Source organism: Otolemur garnettii, unplaced genomic scaffold (genome assembly GCF_000181295.1).
Source record: "Otolemur garnettii isolate 467f Iridium unplaced genomic scaffold, OtoGar3 scaffold00002, whole genome shotgun sequence".
Lineage (NCBI taxonomy): Eukaryota > Metazoa > Chordata > Mammalia > Primates > Galagidae > Otolemur > Otolemur garnettii.
Window position 1 is genome coordinate 54,063,099 of NW_003852397.1, and position 17,900 is coordinate 54,080,998.

General features: G+C 35.9%; 1 protein-coding gene across 2 annotated transcripts in view; it reads left to right on the forward strand.

Moving 5' to 3' along the window:
• Positions 1-17,900, forward strand: part of GOLGA4 (golgin A4) — a 122,436-nt gene that overhangs the window by 77,025 nt on the left and 27,511 nt on the right. For both annotated transcript variants that reach the window (XM_012806057.2, XM_023514026.1), the window contains 5 exons: positions 2,901-3,032; positions 6,208-6,363; positions 8,006-12,249; positions 12,801-12,922; positions 13,660-13,790. In XM_012806057.2, coding sequence (XP_012661511.1) covers positions 2,901-3,032; positions 6,208-6,363; positions 8,006-12,249; positions 12,801-12,922; positions 13,660-13,790 — 4,785 coding nt within the window. The remainder of the gene's footprint in view (positions 1-2,900; positions 3,033-6,207; positions 6,364-8,005; positions 12,250-12,800; positions 12,923-13,659; positions 13,791-17,900) is intronic.

Below are 17,900 nucleotides of genomic sequence, written 5' to 3' on the forward strand. Positions count from 1 at the left end.
AGGCAGAAAGATCCCATGAGCTCAGGAGGTTGAGACCAGCCTGAGCAAGAACAAGACACTGTCTCTACTAAAAATTGAAAATATCAGCCAAGTGTTGCAGTGGGCTCCTATAGTTCCAGCTACTCTGAAAGCTAAGGGAGAAAGATTGCTTGAACCCAGGAGTTTGAGGTTGCTGTGAGCTAGGCTGATGCCACAGGACTCTAGCATGGGCAAAAGAGTAAGACTCTGTCCTCCCCCCTCCAAAGAACTAATTGGATATACAAGATCTTAACTATAACTACCTGACTGTATTTTAATTTTTTAAATAATTAGTCATACGATGTAATAATTTCTGTTACTATAGAATCTAACATTCTAAAAATTATTAATACATTTTTTTTTTTACCGGTAATAATAAGGACATATGGTATAAAAATCAAAAGATAACAAGTAGGCCAGCCATGGTAGCTCATTTCTGTATTCTCAGCACTTTTGGAGGCTGACTCAGGAAGATTGTTTGAAAGGAGGGATTCAAGACCCAACATACCAAGGCCCTGTCTCTACAAAAAAAGTAAAATTAGCTGGGCATGATGGTGTATGCCTATATCCTAGCTACTCAGGAGGCTGAGATGGGAAGATCTCTTGAGCTCAGGAGTTTAGGGCTATGCTCTAACCTGGGTTGACAGAGTGAGACTTTGTTTAAAAGAAAAAGTTACGACATATACAGTAAAAAGATGCCTCTCCATTTTAGCCTCTTAATTTTCCCTAAGAAATATATATATTTTTGAATATACTTCCTAGTCTCCGCATGTAATTGTCTTTTATGTTTTAGAATCTCCTTTTTTCAACACAAAAGTTAGCATATTTTGGATATTATATATTTTGCTTTTCTACTTAATCCGTCAGAGAGATTATCTATTGATAATGAATAATTATTATTATTATTTTTTTTTATTGAATGGTAACTATGTACATTAATGCACTTCTGGGGTACAGTGTGGGGTTTTCACATGATAATGAATAATTATTAATAATGCTTTATTTGTTTTAAAAGCTGCTCAAGGTTTTATTGTATGAATGCCCCATAATTTAATCAGTCTCCTACTGGTAGATATTAATATTTAGATAGTTTTCACTGTGAATATTGTAAATTATGAATATCCCTATATTGTGTGTGTAAATATATATACACACACACAATTAGGATAGGTGCCTAGCAGTGGAATATTGCTCAGGAAAGGTTATATGGATTTATAATTCTTACCTAGTTGCTATAGGTTCTATAGAAAATAATTTGTATTCCCACAGCAATATGTTAGAATATGTTTTTTGCACTCACAAAGATGGTGGTGTTTTATCTTTCCAAGCTTATAAGTAAAAAAGAAAAGAATCACTGTAGTTCTGATGTACATAATACTTACCAGTATAATACACATATTTTTTATTTAAAAGGAATTTATAGTTTTTCTCTTTGAATTGCCCAAGCAAATCCTTAACTCCTTTTTCTGTTGGGCTATTAGTCTTTTATTGATTTGTGGAAGCTCTTTACTTACAGTGGTAATTAGCTTATTGGCTGTAAAGTGCTTTTTTCTAAACAGTTGTCTCAGTTTGTTCTTTATTTTTGACTGTCTTTTTTTTTTTGTCAGACAGAAATTTTTATTAGCCATTTCCTTAAGAGCTATCTGAATTTTTGTTCTACTTGAATATACATACTCAATTCTGAGCTCATTGGGAAAAAAAAAAAACTTCTTCTGGCATTTTCATGCTTTTTTTTTTTAATGGTTGCATCTTTGCTCTAACATATTTATTTGGTACAGGGAGTGAGGTAGAGCTCCAACTTAAAATTTTTCCACACAACTACCAAATAGTCTCCAAATCATTTATTTAGTCATTTCCCCACTGATATGCTATATCATCTTTATTACATACTAAATTATCAAAGTGTTAAATATGGGTAATTTTTTCTGGATTCTCTGTGCTATCCTCTTGTGTTGTTGAACCACATGTTGTTATTACACTACTATATCTACTCTAATTTTATAATATGTCCTATTTGGTAGTCTCTCCTTATTCTTATTTTTTGGAAGAGTATTGGCTATTCTTGCCTTTCTTTTTTTTTTTTTTGGTCCATTTTGTTAGTCTGATTTATGTAGGGAGAGTTGACATTCTTATAAGGTTGAATTTCTTATCCTAAAAAAACCAGGGCCAATACATACTCTTAATAAATAGTATATGCCTTTCTAAGAAAGGAAAGGTATGATTAGATTGATGCAGCTAGGGCAACTTGAAACCTTTCTGGGAGCATCTTTATTCTCCCTTGTGTGCTTCCCTATCTTATCTAGAGAGAATTTCCCTACAAAATACGGAAATGGAACTTCAGCCTCATTGGACTCTACTTCAGTAGCAACCCTTCTTGTCTTAAACTAAGAGAAAAGTGTTAAAAGTTTTTCTTTTAACTGTTGTGGCTTTGGTGACTTTCAATCTATGTAGGAAATTGTGTTCTGACTTTTCCTCTTAATATATTATTCACAGCTGAGTGCTGTGGCTCACACTTCTTGTAATCCTTGCACTGTAGGAGGCCAAGGTTGGTGGACTGCTTGAACTCAGAAGTTAGAGACCACCCTAGACAATAGTGAGACTCTCTTGCTACAAAAATTTAAAAAAATTAGCCGAGTATCATGCTGCGCATCTGTAGTCCTAGTTACTCAGAAGGCTGAGGCAGGCAGCAGGATTACGTGGGGCCAGGAGTTGGAGGCTGCAGTGAGCTATGATGATGCACTGTAGCCCAGACAACAGAGTAAGATGCTATCTAAGAAAAAAGAGTTACTAGCTTGAATTAACTCTAATAAAGTATTATTTAGTTGCAGAATTAGATATTTTGTTCTGAATGTTTTCTCTTTGTCTGTCTGGCTAATTTTCAGAAATCCTCGGAAGAACAAATTGCTAAACTACAGAAGCTTCATGAAAAGGAGCTGGCCGGCAAAGAGCAGGAACTGACCAAGAAGTTTCAGACCCAAGAAAGGGAATTGCAGGAGCAATTGAAAATAGCTCTTGTAAGTACCTGTTTTGTTTCTGTTATGGATAAACTTTGCAGAGTTATAAAGTTGTTATCCTCTGACCACTGCCTCCCAGCTTAAGATCAGACTTCTGGCAGCATTGACCTTTGGGTATGCAGAGAGGATAGAATGTAGGCAAGAGGCCAGGCATGGTGGCTCGCACCTGTAATCCTAGACTAGGAGGCCCAATCAGGTGGATCACTTGAGCTCAGCAGTTTAAGACCAGCCTGAGCAGGAGTGAGACTCCGTCTGTACTAAAAATAGAAAACCCAGCTGGTTGTTAGGCGGGTGCCTATAGTCCCAGCTACTTGGGAGGCCAAGGCAAGAGGATCACTTTAGCCTAGGCACTTGAGGTTGCTGTGAGTTGTGATGTGACAGCACTCTACCCAAGGTGCCAGAAGGGAGACTGTGTCTAAAAAAAAAAGAAAAAAAAAAGTAGGCAAGAAAGGCTGTCAAAGCTTGTTAGTTTGGTATTGTGTGAAAACTAAATTTATTGATCCGATGAGCTTTCATAAATCACTTTGTTTATTTATCCCTCCTAACCTGTGTAGTAGGCTATAATTAAGGAAAAGAAAAGAAGACAAATTAATTAAAGCAGTGACTGCATAACTCAAGAAGAATATCTAAAAATTCACCAGACTGTACCAGAGCTCAGTGTTCAAAAAGTTTTGGTTGAATTGCAGTTTGAAGAAGAAAAAAATGAAAATGACCACATAGTTTTCATTTTAAGTAGAATAATTTCAGTACTAATTTTCAAGCCACACAATTTTTTTTTTTTTTTGGAGACAGTCTCAATCTGTTGCCCTGGGTAGAGTGTCATAGTGTTATAGCTCACAGCAACCTCCAACTCGGGCTCAAGTGATCCTCTTGCCTCAGTTCTTCTATTTTTAGTAGAGACGAGGTCTCGCTTTTGCTCAGGCTGGTCTTGAATGCATGAGCCCAAGCAATCCACCCGCCTCGGCCTCCCAGAGTACTGGGGTTACAGGCGTGAGCTACCGTGCCTAGCCACGCATAATGTTTATTTTAAAAAGAGTTAGATTAAAAAACTGACAGAACTAATAAAAGAACAATAATTAAATTTTTTCTGGATGATTTGTTGAAATAGCACAATTTGAAAGTTTAAGACAAAAACTATTTTTCTTCAATTGTGAAAGCTTTTTATATAAGTTACCATAAAAAGTGTTAGTGTCAAAAATGTAGTTTATTTTTATATGAGGTTATTATTCACAAGATAATATATATGATTTAAAAATGCTTTCAGGTGAAAGAATGAAAAATAGTATTTTAAGTTTTATTCTCCTTGTTTTCATACTTTTTTAAACTCTTGGTTATTTCTGGGGCTCTCAGAATTTCCAGCAGCAGCACTCATTCTTGAACTGAGTTAATAAATTCTCTAATCTGCTCTGTGGGGCAAACAGGCATATGGATTTATAGTACAATTGGCTGTCTATGGTCATGAAATTTACAAATATATGGGCACATACTGGTATTTTTTGTGGTCCAGAAAGAATTAAGGTAGTTTATAAGAATAGCTAAACTATAATGGCATAATTTAAAATTAGTGGCATGGAAATTAAGGAGCAAAGTGGGATATAATGACACTGGGGATAGCACTAAAAATGCCTGACATAAAGAAGTACTGTGGGTCTTCATCCTGGGGTAATTGGCTTTTGGGGGCACTGAACCTTAAACATTGACCATTTTAATATTGCTCTCTAGAAGCCAGTATCTTCAGATATATTCCAAGTAGAAAGAGCAAGATACACATACATGCACCTATGCTTGCCCTTTTCTTGATTCAATAGACTATTAAAATTTCCTCTTTTGTTTTTATAGGCATATAGAGGTGCATTTAAAATAGAGTTACCATTAAACAGTGCAGTGTATTGATTTATTTTAGAAACAGTCTCCTGTCACCCAGGCTGGAATGCAGTGGCATAATCATAGTTCACTGTAGCCTCAAATACTTGGGCTTAAGTTATCCTCTTTCCTCAGCCTCCTGAGTAGCTGAGACTATAGGCATGCACTGCCAAGTCCAGCTAATTTTTAAAATTTCATTTTGTAGAGACAGAGTCACTATGTTGCCCAGGCTGGTCTCAAAATCTTAGGTTCAAGCACTGGAAATATATAGTATACTTAAAGTAACATTTAAAAATTGATGTTATGGAAACTAATATCGTCTTTTTTTTGTTATTTTTTTGAGACGGAATCTCACTCTGTTGCCCATGGCATCAGCCTAGCTTACTCCAATCTCAAAACTCCTGGGTTCAGGCAATCTTCCTGCCTCAATGTCCAGAGTAGCCAGGACTACAGGCATCCACCACACCATGTGGCGAATTTTTTCAGTTTTTAGTAGTGATGGCATCTTGTTCTTGCTTAGACTGATCTCTAACTCCTGAGCTCAAGGGATCCTCCTGCCTTGGCCCAGGCAAGGGCCACTCCAGGAGGAGTGCTATCTACCCTAAGCAGTAGGTATAGATAAGTATCCTTTTCTTAATTGGAGTTTAATTAAGAGTTTAACTTTTAGTGTGTTCTTTACTATTAAAAGTACTCCCCAGAGCTTTTCTTCTCAAAATGGTAAATGCTTTGAATATGAATATTGATACAGAATAAGGACATTCAGAGAAGCTTTATCAGGATTCATGGGCAGTAGAGCCAAGATATCTACAAAGAGTTATATAGGCTGTATTGTATAGATATTTTCTTGATCTTATCCATATATTCATAAGTAATCTTCTGATCTTGGTTTGGGTTTCAATGTGGGGTCCTCTATTACAATGAAGTGTTTCTCACAAATTGTATAAACTTAAAATCTACTTTCCAGACCTAAAGTTGAAATACCATACTCTGGTATAAAGAAGAGGCAGTGACACTTGTGTGATCTTTCACATTCAGCAGTATTTAGCAAAATATTTTAACTACTGGGAAAATAACAGACATAGTGGGACTTACTACAACAAATTTTTTATATCAGTAGTAACTGGGCAGACCCCACCGGAAAAGCTACCGTGTCTTTTCTGCAGAATAGAGCATGGGAGAAGACAAATGATGGTACTGTCTATCTCACAGGACTGGAAGCAGATTGAATGAGATGAATGATTCCTGTGGAAGTTCTTTGGGGATGCTGAAGATTTATGTGGGTTTAAGGTGGTATTAATTGGTTTTGGCACAGGAAAAGAGTCAATCAGAGTATTTGAAGCTCACCCAAGAAAAAGAACAACAAGAATCTTTGGCCCTGGAAGAGTTAGAGTTGCAGAAAAAAGCAATCCTTACAGAGAGTGAAAATAAATTTCGGGACCTTCAGCAAGAAGCCGAGACTTATAGAACTGTAAGTTTAAGTAATATTCAGGTTCCTGTGAATCACTTGCATATGAAAACTATTGTTATCTCCCCAATCAGTATAAAGTTTTCAAAGAAGCTTTTGTTTCTTCAAAACTCAAAGAGTTCAGTATACATAACCATCATTTTTAGATAGTGGGCTCTGTGTTTAGTACATGATACTTCTGGTTCTGTCTTTAGCTGGCTACATTTTATTAGCCACTCTGCTTCTGGTTCTATAGCATTTCCACTCCATTGCTTGCTCACCCTTGATCTCTAGGAATTGGCTTTACTTTGTAGGCAGCAGTTGCCCTGGTACCTTCCTGCTTGTATAGCTTTATTTTATGCCATGTACTGAACATAATCCATTCTCTGCTTATATGATAGTTAATTATATCAGTGCCCTGCTTTTGCATTTAAAGTTTTCCTGCATTTTTCCTTATTAAATATAGTCCTGTAATGAACATATTTGTATATATGTCTCAGTGTGTACATCTTTAAGGCTCTCTGGCCTATCCCTTAGCAGTGTTTGAAAGGTATGACCTAGTTTGAAAATGGACTGCTGTTATTTAGACATTTTTAATCTTTTTGCTTTGATTTAGACAGTATAATAGTCATACTTTTTACCTATAGTTCTAAACTGTTTTTTTTTATTACCTACACTTACAGGGGTAATGACATGGTAGAGTGAAATGGGCACTTACGAGAACTAGCTCTTCTGCTTGTTAGCTTTGTAAGTTAATTGTACCACAATTTTCTCACTTGTCCTATGAAGAGATTGGATTTATTAATTCCTCAGGACCTTTCCAGCTCTGACATTCTTTCTATGGTTCTGCCTTTCTTAACTCTTTTTAAATTCAGAGTCAAGGTTATATTTTCTTTTCTTTTCTTTTTTTTTTTTGAGACTATGTCACCCTCGGTAGAGTGCGTTGGTGTCACAGCTCACAGCAACCTCAAATTCTTGGCTAGCTTAAGTGATTCTCTTGCCTCAGCTGCTCAAGTAACTGGGACTATAGGCACCCACCACAAACGCCCAGCTATTTATTTATTACAGTTGTTTAGCTGGTCTGGGCTGGGTTTGAACCTGCCACCTTTGGTGTATGTGGCTGGTGCCATATCTACTGTGCTACGGGTGCCGAGCCAAGATTATATTTAAGATAATAGTTATCTTTGGTAAAATTTGTACGGATTTCATCTTTTTGAAGGTAACCCTTTAAATAATTTAGGGATAGAAAAACTAGGTACATTCTTTTAGGTAATAAAATACTATTGTAGGCCTAAAAAAAAAAATCTCCATCTTCTTACCAGAAGTATGATCTATTTTATGATTTATTCCTTTTTTGACTGTCTAGTTAGAATATTATTGAAAATATAGGTAGTTGAAAAGGTTACCCAAATAAGTAGAAAGAATTTGGAATTAGAATTGTGTTAAAAGTACAATCTTTACTTTGTTATGTGATTCCCTTACTAATTGAACACATTTTTTTTTTTCTAGTATTTGGTATAATACGTAAAGGTATTTATCTAAATTTTCATCTTTAGATGGGTGACAGATGTCACGTCTGCATATCACTGCTAATAAATTAAATATGTACTTCAATGAAAATACATCTATTTTTATTAACAGAAAATTCATCTATTTTTATTAACAGAGAATTCTTGAATTGGAAAGTTCTTTGGAGAAAAGCTTAGAAGAAAGCAAGAATCAATCAAAAGATTTAGCTGTTCATTTGGAAGCTGAAAAAAATAAGCACAATAAAGAAATTACAATCATGGTTGAAAAACACAAGAAAGAATTGGAAAGCCTGCAGCATCAGCAGGAAAGCCTTTGCACTGAGAAACTCCAAGTCTTAAAGCAACAGCATCAGACTGAAATGGAAAAACTTAGAGAAAACTGTGAGCAAGAAAAAGAAACACTGTTGAAAGACAAAGAGGTTCTCTTTCAGGCCCACATAGAAGAGATGAATGAAAAGACTTTAGAAAAGCTTGATGTGAAGCAAACAGAACTGGAATCATTATCTTCTGAGCTGTCAGAAGTATTAAAAGCTCGTCATAAGCTAGAAGAGGAACTTTCTATTTTAAAGGATGAAACAGACAAAATGAAACAGGAATTAGAGGCCAAGCTGGATGAACAGAAAAATCATCACCAGCAGGAAGTTGACAGTATCACTAAAGAACATGAGGTGTCTGTCCAGAGAACTGAGAAGACATTAAAAGACCAGATTAATCAACTTGAGCTTCTCTTAAAGGAAAAAGATAAGCATTTGAAACAGCATCAGGCTGACATAGAAAATTTACAGGCAGATATTAAAAGGTCTGAAGGGGAACTCCAGCAGGCATCTGCTAAGCTGGATCTCGTTCAGTCCTATCAGAATACCACAGACGAGCAAGCCAAAGCATATGAGGAACAGTTGTCCCAGTTGCAGCAGAAGCTGTTGGATTTGGAAACAGAAAGAATTCTTCTTACCAAGCAGGTAACTGAAGTTGAAACACAAAAGAAAGATATTTGTATTGAGTTAGATTCTCACAAAATCCAAGTGCAGGACTTAATGCAAAAACTTCAGAACCAGAATAGTGAAATGGAGCAAAAGTTAAAAACTTTAACACAACTCTATGAGTCCCAACTAAAAGATAATAACAAAGAACAGGAACAGATGAAGCAAATCTTGATGGAGAAGGAAAATATAATGTTACAAATGAAAGAAGGACAAAGCAAAGAAATTGAAATACTCACACAGAAACTGTCAGCCAAAGAGGACAGTATTCGTATTTTGCATGAGGAATATGAAACCAAATTTAAAAATCAAGAAAAGAAGATGGAAAAAATTAAGCAGAAATCAAAGGAGATGCAAGAAACGTTCAAGAAGAAATTATTGGATCAGGAAGCCAAACTTAAAAAAGAGCTTGAAAATACTGTTCTAGAACTTAGTCAGAAAGAAAAACAGTTCAATGCCAAAGTGTTGGAAATGGCACAGGCTAACTCAGCTGGAATCAGTGATGCAGTATCAAGACTGGAAACAAACCAAAAGGAGCAAATAGAAAGTCTTACTGAGGTTCATCAGCGAGAACTCAATGAAGTCGTATCAGTCTGGGAAAAGAAGCTTAATCAGCAAACTGAAGAACTTCAGGAAAAACATGAAATGCAATTACAGGAGAAAGAACAAGAAGTAGCAGAATTGAAGCAAAAGATCCTCATATTTGGGTGTGAAAAAGAAGAGATGAGCAAGGAAATAACACGGCTGAAGGAAGAGGGTGTTAAGCAGGGCACAACGTTAAATGAATTACAGGAACAATTAAACCAGAAGTGTGTTCATATGAATACTCTTGCACAAAATGAAACTAAATTGAAAGTACAGCTTGAAAAGCTGGAGATTGATTTGAATCATTCTCTGAAGGAAAATACTTTTCTTCAAGAGCAGTTAGTTGAACTGAAGATGCTAGCAGAAGAAGATAAGCTTAAGGTTTCTGAATTGACTGACAAGTTGAAAACCGGGGATGAAGAACTCCAGAGTTTGAAGTCTTTACTTGAAAGAAATAACAAAAGCCTAGAGGACAAAGGCTTGGAATTCAAAAAACTTTCTGAGGAATTAACAATTCAGCTAGATATTTGTTGTAAGAAAACTGAAGCCATGCTGGAAGCAAAAGCAAATGAGCTGATTAACAGTAGTAGTAGTAAAGTAAATGCTATTCTCTCTAGGATTTCTCACTGTCAACAACACACAGCTAAAGTTAAGGAGGCACTGTTAATGAAAACTTGCAAAGTTTCTGAATTAAAAGCACAACTTCAGCAACTAACAGAGGAGCAAAATATGCTAAATACGTCTTTTCAACAGGCTACCCATCAGTTAGAAGAAAAAGAAAATCAAATTAAAAGCATGAAGGCTGATATTGATGGTCTTGTAACAGAAAAAGAAGCTTTACAGAAGGAAGGAGGTAATCAGCAACAGGCTGCTTCTGAAAAAGAGTCTTGTATCACACAGTTGAAGAAAGAGTTATCTGAAAACATTAATGCAGTCACATTGATGAAAGAAGAGCTTAAAGAAAAAAAATCTGAGATTAGCAATCTTAATAAACAACTAACTGATTTGAACACTCAACTTCAAAATAGCATCAGCCTAACTGAAAAAGAAGCAGCCATTTCATCACTAAATAGGCAGTATGATGAACAGAAATGTGAATTGCTGCAGCAGGTACAGGATTTATCTTTGAAAGTTGATACTCTGAATAAAGAGAAAAGTTCTGCTCTTGAGCAAGTAGATCACTGGTCCAACAAATTCTCAGAATGGAAGAAGAAAGCACAGCCAAAATTTACACAGTATCAAAACACTATTAAAGAATTGCAAATGCAGCTTGAGTTAAAAACAAAGGAAGAGCTTGAAAAGGATGAGAAGATAAATTCACTGAAGGAAGACCTTGATCAGCAAAATAAAAGATTTGAATGTCTAAAGGGTGAAATGGAAGATAAGAAGAGCAAGATGGAGAAAAAAGAATGTGCCTTAGAAACTGAGTTAAAGACTCAAACAGCAAGAATTGTAGAGTTAGAGGATCATATTACCCAGAGGACAAATGAAATCGAGTCCTTAAATGAAGTTCTTAAAAATTACAATCAACAGAAGGATATTGAACAGAAAGAATTGGTTCAGAAAGTTCAACGTTTTCAAGCATTAGGAGAAGAAATGGACAACAGAGTTAAAGAAGCTGAAGAAAAAGCTTTAAGACTTGAAAAGCAAGTGTCTTCCATAAAAGCTGAGCTTGAGACTAAGAAGAAAGAATTGGAACATGCAAATTCAAGTGTGAAAAGCAAAGAAGAGGAGTTAAAGGCACTGGAAGATAGACTTGAGCTAGAAAGTGCTGCAAAATTAGCAGAACTGAAGAAAAAAGCTGAGCAAAAAATTGCTGCCATTAAGAAGCAGTTGTTATCCCAAATGGAAGAGAAAGAACAACAATATAAAAAAGGTACAGAAAGCCATTTGAATGAGCTAAATACAAAACTGCAGGATAGAGAAAGAGAAGTTCATATCTTAGAAGAAAAACTTAAATCAGTGGAAAGTTCACCACAGTCAGAAGTATCAGTTGTATCCAGATCGGCAAAAAATGTGGAAGCATGTACTGAGCAAAAAGAAGTAGATTCCCAAAGCTGCGTGCAGAAGGCATGTGAAGAGAAAATCAGTGTTTTGCAAAGAAATTTAACTGAAAAAGAAATGCTTTTGCAGAAGCTAGAACAGGAAAAAGAAGAGGCAATTTCTTCTCATTCAGAAATGCAATGCAAATACCAAGAGCTCTTAATAAAATTAGAACATACTGAACTAAAGCAACATGAGGATCAAATTATGATAGATCATCTTCAAGAAGAACTTGAAGAAAAAAGCAAGAAATACTCCTTGATAGTATCTCAGCATGTAGAAAAAGAGGGAGCTGAAAATAACATAGAGTCAAAGCAAAAATTGGAAGATGTGGTTAACAATGTTCAGAAAACTCTCCAGGAGAAAGAACTAAACTGTCAGATCTTGGAGCAAAAGATAAAAGAACTGGATTCCTGCTTAGTAAGAGAGAAGGAAGTACACAGAGTTGAAATGAATGAGTTGACCTCAAAATATGAAAAATTACAGGCTTTACAACAACAGATCGATGGAAAAAATAATCCCACAGAAATTTTGGAAGAAAGTACTGAAGAAAAGTCCAAATCACATGTGGTTCAACACAAATTGCTTGCTAATGTGGAAGCCCAGTCCAATGACCTGGAGTTTAAGTTAAAAGAGGCAGAGCGGGAGAAACAGAAACTGGGCAAGGAGATTGCTAGATTGCAGAAAGATCTCCGAATGTTGAGAAAGGAGCATCAGCAAGAATTGGATATACTAAAGAAAGAATGTGAACAAGAAATGGAGGAGAAAATCAAGTAAGTTTTATTGCAGCATGAATACTTTAAAGGTGGTTCTCCTTAATCCTTTTTTGGTGCCTAATGCCGTTATTTTAAATAATTTGAATAAGTTTCACCTACTCAAAGTATTAAACATAAATCTGATAAGCTAAATGTAAAAAGAAATAAAAATAATTTGGGCAAAAGGCATTGTTACTCCATGTCTATTTAGAGAGGAAAAACCTTTTTTTTGTATGTAAGATTGTGGTTATAAAGATACATATCCAAGTAATTATATTCTTTTTGTTTTACTACTTTAATAATAGTGTTTTTATTACATAGGTGTGCATGGTGAAAATTTAAAGTGGAAAATAAAAATTACTCAGCTCCTTAGAAGTAATCATAGGTTCTATATTCCTGCATAAGTTTTCTGTCCTAGGATGCACATGCATGTGCTTTCTCTTCTCTCTCTTAAAAATTTTTTCACACCAGTGAGATCACACTGTATGTTCTGTTTTGAAGACCAGGTAACTCTTTGCAACTTGTTCTTTGTGTGGCACTAGTTAACTCTTGACATTTATGTTACTCAGACAGGAGCAGGAAGATCTTGAATTGAAGCACAATTCCACATTAAAACAGCTGATGAGGGAGTTTAATACACAGCTGGCACAAAAGGAACAAGAACTGGAAATGACCATAAAAGAAACTATCAGTAAGTAAAATTTTTAAATTCAGTAAGGAATAAATCACAATTAGCAGAGACTGTAATTTAAGCCTATTTTTTTGTGTGTATGTAGTAAGTGCTTCAAGTTATTACTCTGGTCTAGGCAGGGTGGCTTATACCTGTAATCCTAGTACTCTGGGAGGCTGAGGCAGGAGGATTGCTTGAGGTCAAGAGTTTGAGATTGTCCTGGGCAAAAAGGGACCCTGTCTCTACTAGGAATCGAAAATTTAGCCAGGCATGGTGGCATACTTGTGTAGTTACTTAGGAGGCTGAGGTAGGAGGATTGCTTGAGCCTAGGATTTTGGGGTTGCGGTGAATTATGATGCAGCCACTGCACTGTACCTTGGGTTATAGAGCGAGACTGTCTCAAGAAAAAAAGAAGTTAAGTTATTAAACTGGAGAAGAAATGATCTTTGCCCAAGAATGTTCTCTAATGGGAGCCTATGCTGCCTAGCAGTGACTTGCTTTAAAGAGAGGAGGAGCAGGTGAAAGCACCTGAAAACATTAGCTAATTAATTAGCTTATAAGGATACTTTTGCTCAGGAAGAGGGTACATTTGATCACTGGTGGGCTAGATGTCTCAGTAAGCATTTTGGAATGCTTATATGAAATTATGTTTTATCAAAATTAGTTTGGAGTGAGAGTTCTTAACTGAAATAAGATATAATTTTTATCTCTTGACTAATGTGTTTTCTTGTGTATATATGTCCATTTGTATTTATTAGATAAGGCCCAGGAGGTGGAGGCTGAACTTTTGGAAAGCCATCAAGAAGAGACAAATCAATTACATAAAAAAATTGCAGAGAAAGATGATGATCTAAAAAGAACAGCCAGAAGATACGAAGAAATCCTTGATGTACCTTATTTTCTCTTTCTCTCACTTTTGAAATTTAGCTATAATAGATTTCATGATAGTACTGAAGATTTCCTATTTTTCTAATATGAAGAAGTTTTTGGGGAGCTCAATATTACCCAAATTAGTACTTTTGTACTATATGCAGATTTATAGACTCTAATTGATTTCTACTAGCATTATAGTTTCTTGACCAGATTCTGCTAACCAGGCAGTACAGTGCGTTTGCAGTATTAACGCGGTTGTGAGTTACTGACGTGGGGAATAGATTCTCTTTACCATTTTCCTCACAGATTCATACTGAATTGTGAGAGAACTAGACTATGAATTGAGTCTAATGCTTGTATGAAGTCTAAATAATTGGATAGTTGATGTGTGTTTGACTGTGCCTGCTTAACTGAGCTAGTTTCGTTCTGGGTGAGCCAGTTAAATTTATTCCATCTTTATCCAGTTTGCTGGGTTTTTATTGGTCTCAAGGGACAAAAGAGATGGGGGACAAAATGGAATGTATCAACCAAATATTTTATATTTAGTAGGTTAGTTCAAAGTACTTATAACTACTAATGCCACATTGTCATTAGTATTATATGCCACTAACACACTGCCCTTAGTAAGATAAGCCATGAAGATATGCTGTGAAGATAAACTGTGAATGTTAATCAGTACTTTGGGGTCCAGGACATTTTGAAAAGAAAAATAATGTAAATTATTCTTAGTTGGGTTACAGATTCTGTAGTAACTCGAAGCCTTATTTCACTGTGTGCCAAGAAACATTTGATGATTAAGGATGCATGAATCAGAGAATCATGCCTCAGCTGACTATGTCAAGAGTAGAAGTCTGAGCCAGGGACAGACTCCAGTGAAAATTATTTTAAATGTGATTGAAATGGCTAAATGTTCCAGGATATGACATATACCTATAAATGTCAACTTTTGTAATTCTTGAGATTTAAATCCCATGAAAAGATGTAAACAATTTCATATTTTCTTATTTCCATAAAGTATATATGTGTTATTTTAAAAAAAATTATTATGCTCTTGAATGCCTAGAATGTTGGAATGGAAGATACATGATGATTAGTTTAGTTTAACTTCTGTGATTTGTTAATAGTGGATTTGAACACAGAGTCATTTCATTTTCCAGACTTTCCTGTCTTAAATCATATTCTTACCATTTCTCTATTTGAAGAAGCTGGTGACTTATGTCATCCTTGATTTTCACCTCCTTCCTCCCTATGCATCTCACACATACACACCTACCTACCTATTTGGACATGAAATCTGCACATGTCTTCAACAAAACATCCAAGATATAGTGGGCTCTTACTTGTGTAGTTTTCATTTAATCATATTGCTCCTTGTAACTTCACTGTTACTACGAATGTCTGGGCTGCCATCTTTCATCTGATTGTATTAATGTCTCAGCCAGTCCCCTTGCTTCAGTCTTTTCTCTAACATATTCATCTGTCAGAGTTATTTTCTTTCTTGAAAAAAAAAAAAGGGGAGGGGGTGATATTTTACTTCTCTTAAATCTGTGCAGTGGCTTCCCATTATCCTGGTGATACCTCCTTCAGTTCCGTCTGTGTTCCAGACAAACTCAGTCTTAGCTTTTTTCTTCACCATATTTTACCTTTGTTCATGCATTTTTATGTGCCTAAAATCATTTTCTCAAGTTGGCTTTTACAAGTTTTATATTCAGGAAATTATTTATTATTTTTGTTTATTTACTTAAGTGTCTTGCTTTGTTGCCTGGGCTAAAGTACAGTGATATAATCATAGCTCACTGTACTCTCAACCTCCTGGGCTCAGGCAATCCTCCTACCTCAGCCTACTGAATAGCAAGGACTATAGGTACATGCTACCATGCCCAGCTAATTTTTAATTTTTTTTGCAGTTTTTGGCCAGGGCTGGGTTTGAACCCACCACCTCCGGCATATGGGGCCACACCCTACTCCTTTGAGCCACAGGCGTCGCCCTAATTTTTAATTTTTTTATGGAGACAGGGTCTTGTTATGTTGCTCAGGCTGGTCTTGAACTCCTGGGATCAAATGAGGTTTTTGCTTCAGCTTTCCAAAGTGCTGGGATTACAGCATGTATTCACGAGGCTTAAGGTCAAATAACATTAAGAAGTTTACTTGGAGAATGGTGTGCACGTGATGAGAGTTATGCCCATTACTGTTCTCTGTGTTCTGCCGCCTCTCCTGCTCTCTCCACGGGCAGCCCTTAATTAGTCTTATGTAATATTCCAGTGTTTCCTTATGTAAGGAGAAACAAAGATAAAATACATTATTTTTTTCCCTTTCCCACTCAAAAGGTAGCATTTTAGATATACTTTTCTACATCATGGGTTTTTCATCTATTAGTTTTTTTTTAAAACCCTTAAGTTAATTGCATCAATGTTCCTTTGATACTCCTCTATATTTGTTACTTATGTAATTTTTGTCAATTACACATAGTCCTATATACTGTAAAAATCTTGTGGGTGGAGATTTTGTTGTTCATCTCCCATCTTGAGAACCCAGCCCAGATCTAGTATGTCCCAGATCTGGCACATACTAGACACTTGGTAAACTTGAAGGAGATGACATTTTGTAGGCAGGAAGAATTCATTTGGGAAGAAGCCATGGTAACATCTCAAAAGAGGATCTGGGGACTCATGCAGCCTGGGGACTCTTACAGCCCAGTCCCCACCTCAGAGCAGTCTCATTGGGAAAGTAGCTCCTAAACCTGCATTAGAGACAAAACAGGTTTCTTTTTAATATTAACAGTGTTTTAGTGATTTGGCTTTGGTATAATAACTGTCTTTGACACATTATCTGCATGGGTATGCATACAGATTCAATTTAACTGGTTTCTCTTAACTACTTCTACTTCAAAGCGACAATAGTTTTTAAGAAAGAAGACCAGAAAGGATAGTACAGAACTATTTCTTAAATTAGAAATAACAGATCAGGAATTCTTTTTTTTTTTTTTGGCTAGGGCTGGGTTTGAACCCGCCACTGGCATATGGGGCCGGCACCCTACTCCTTTCAGCCACAGGTGCTGCAGATCAAGAATTCTTTTCTAATTCTTAGAGGACTTCCTTTAGATTGGTATCTCATAGCTGTTAAAGGAAATGTCAGACATAGTTAATTGTCATATTAAAATCTGGGGCCTAATAATAAGTTGCAGTAGAGATGATTCCTTCATATAAGGCTAACCCACATTGACCTAGATGGCCACACAAGCAATGCCATGATATTATAGAATAAAAACAGACTGAGAGCCATTATGGTTTTACAACAATTTCTGGTTAATGATGTGTTAGGGGTAAGGCCAGGTTATTATATTCCATAGTAGTAGTTACTGAGAATTCTGCTTATGTTGAGAGAAGGATTGGTTCCCCCCCCCCAACTCCACCAATTAGTCTTAAGAAAGTTTCATGACAAATAGTATTTAAAATTAGGTTTTCCAAGTGTCCTCTGGTTCATTGCCTTATTTTGTGCTCTGGTGCTTAATAGTCTGTTTTGTTTTTGAGAATGATGTTTCTTGTTTTGGGGGAACTCATCTGTTAAAATCAGATACTTATTTATGGTTGATCTTCCTGTTAAGTCTTCATTACTCAGCAAATACTTGCCTTCATTACTCAAATCAGATCAATATTCCAATTTTTTTTTAGCATAGAGGTTATTGCAAGATTTATAAGTGATTGCTCTGTATATTAAATTATGATAATCACCAAGACAAGTGAAGGGATGTAAGCATTTTACCAAAGTGGTCAAAACCCAAGGAAGGACCATTTATTTGTATGCCATATTTTATAAGTAGGATCACTGGGCTGATGATATATCATAGGTTGCTTTTCCTAGTTCATCCTTGTCTGTGTTTTGCAGAGTTCAGGGCAAAGGGAGATATTGCATTGGTTGCCAACACATCAGATGGTAACTAATTTTTTTTCCAAAAATAGATTTTAATTGAACACTTTAACCCAAAGGATTGTCAATATGGGGGAAGGTATATAGATGTACAGGTTTGCTAAACTAAGACAAAGGGTCATCTGTCAGTTTATGCAACTGTCCAAAGGGGACAAAAACCCCAATTTTACAACATCCTGTGTGTAGAATGTTGTCAGAA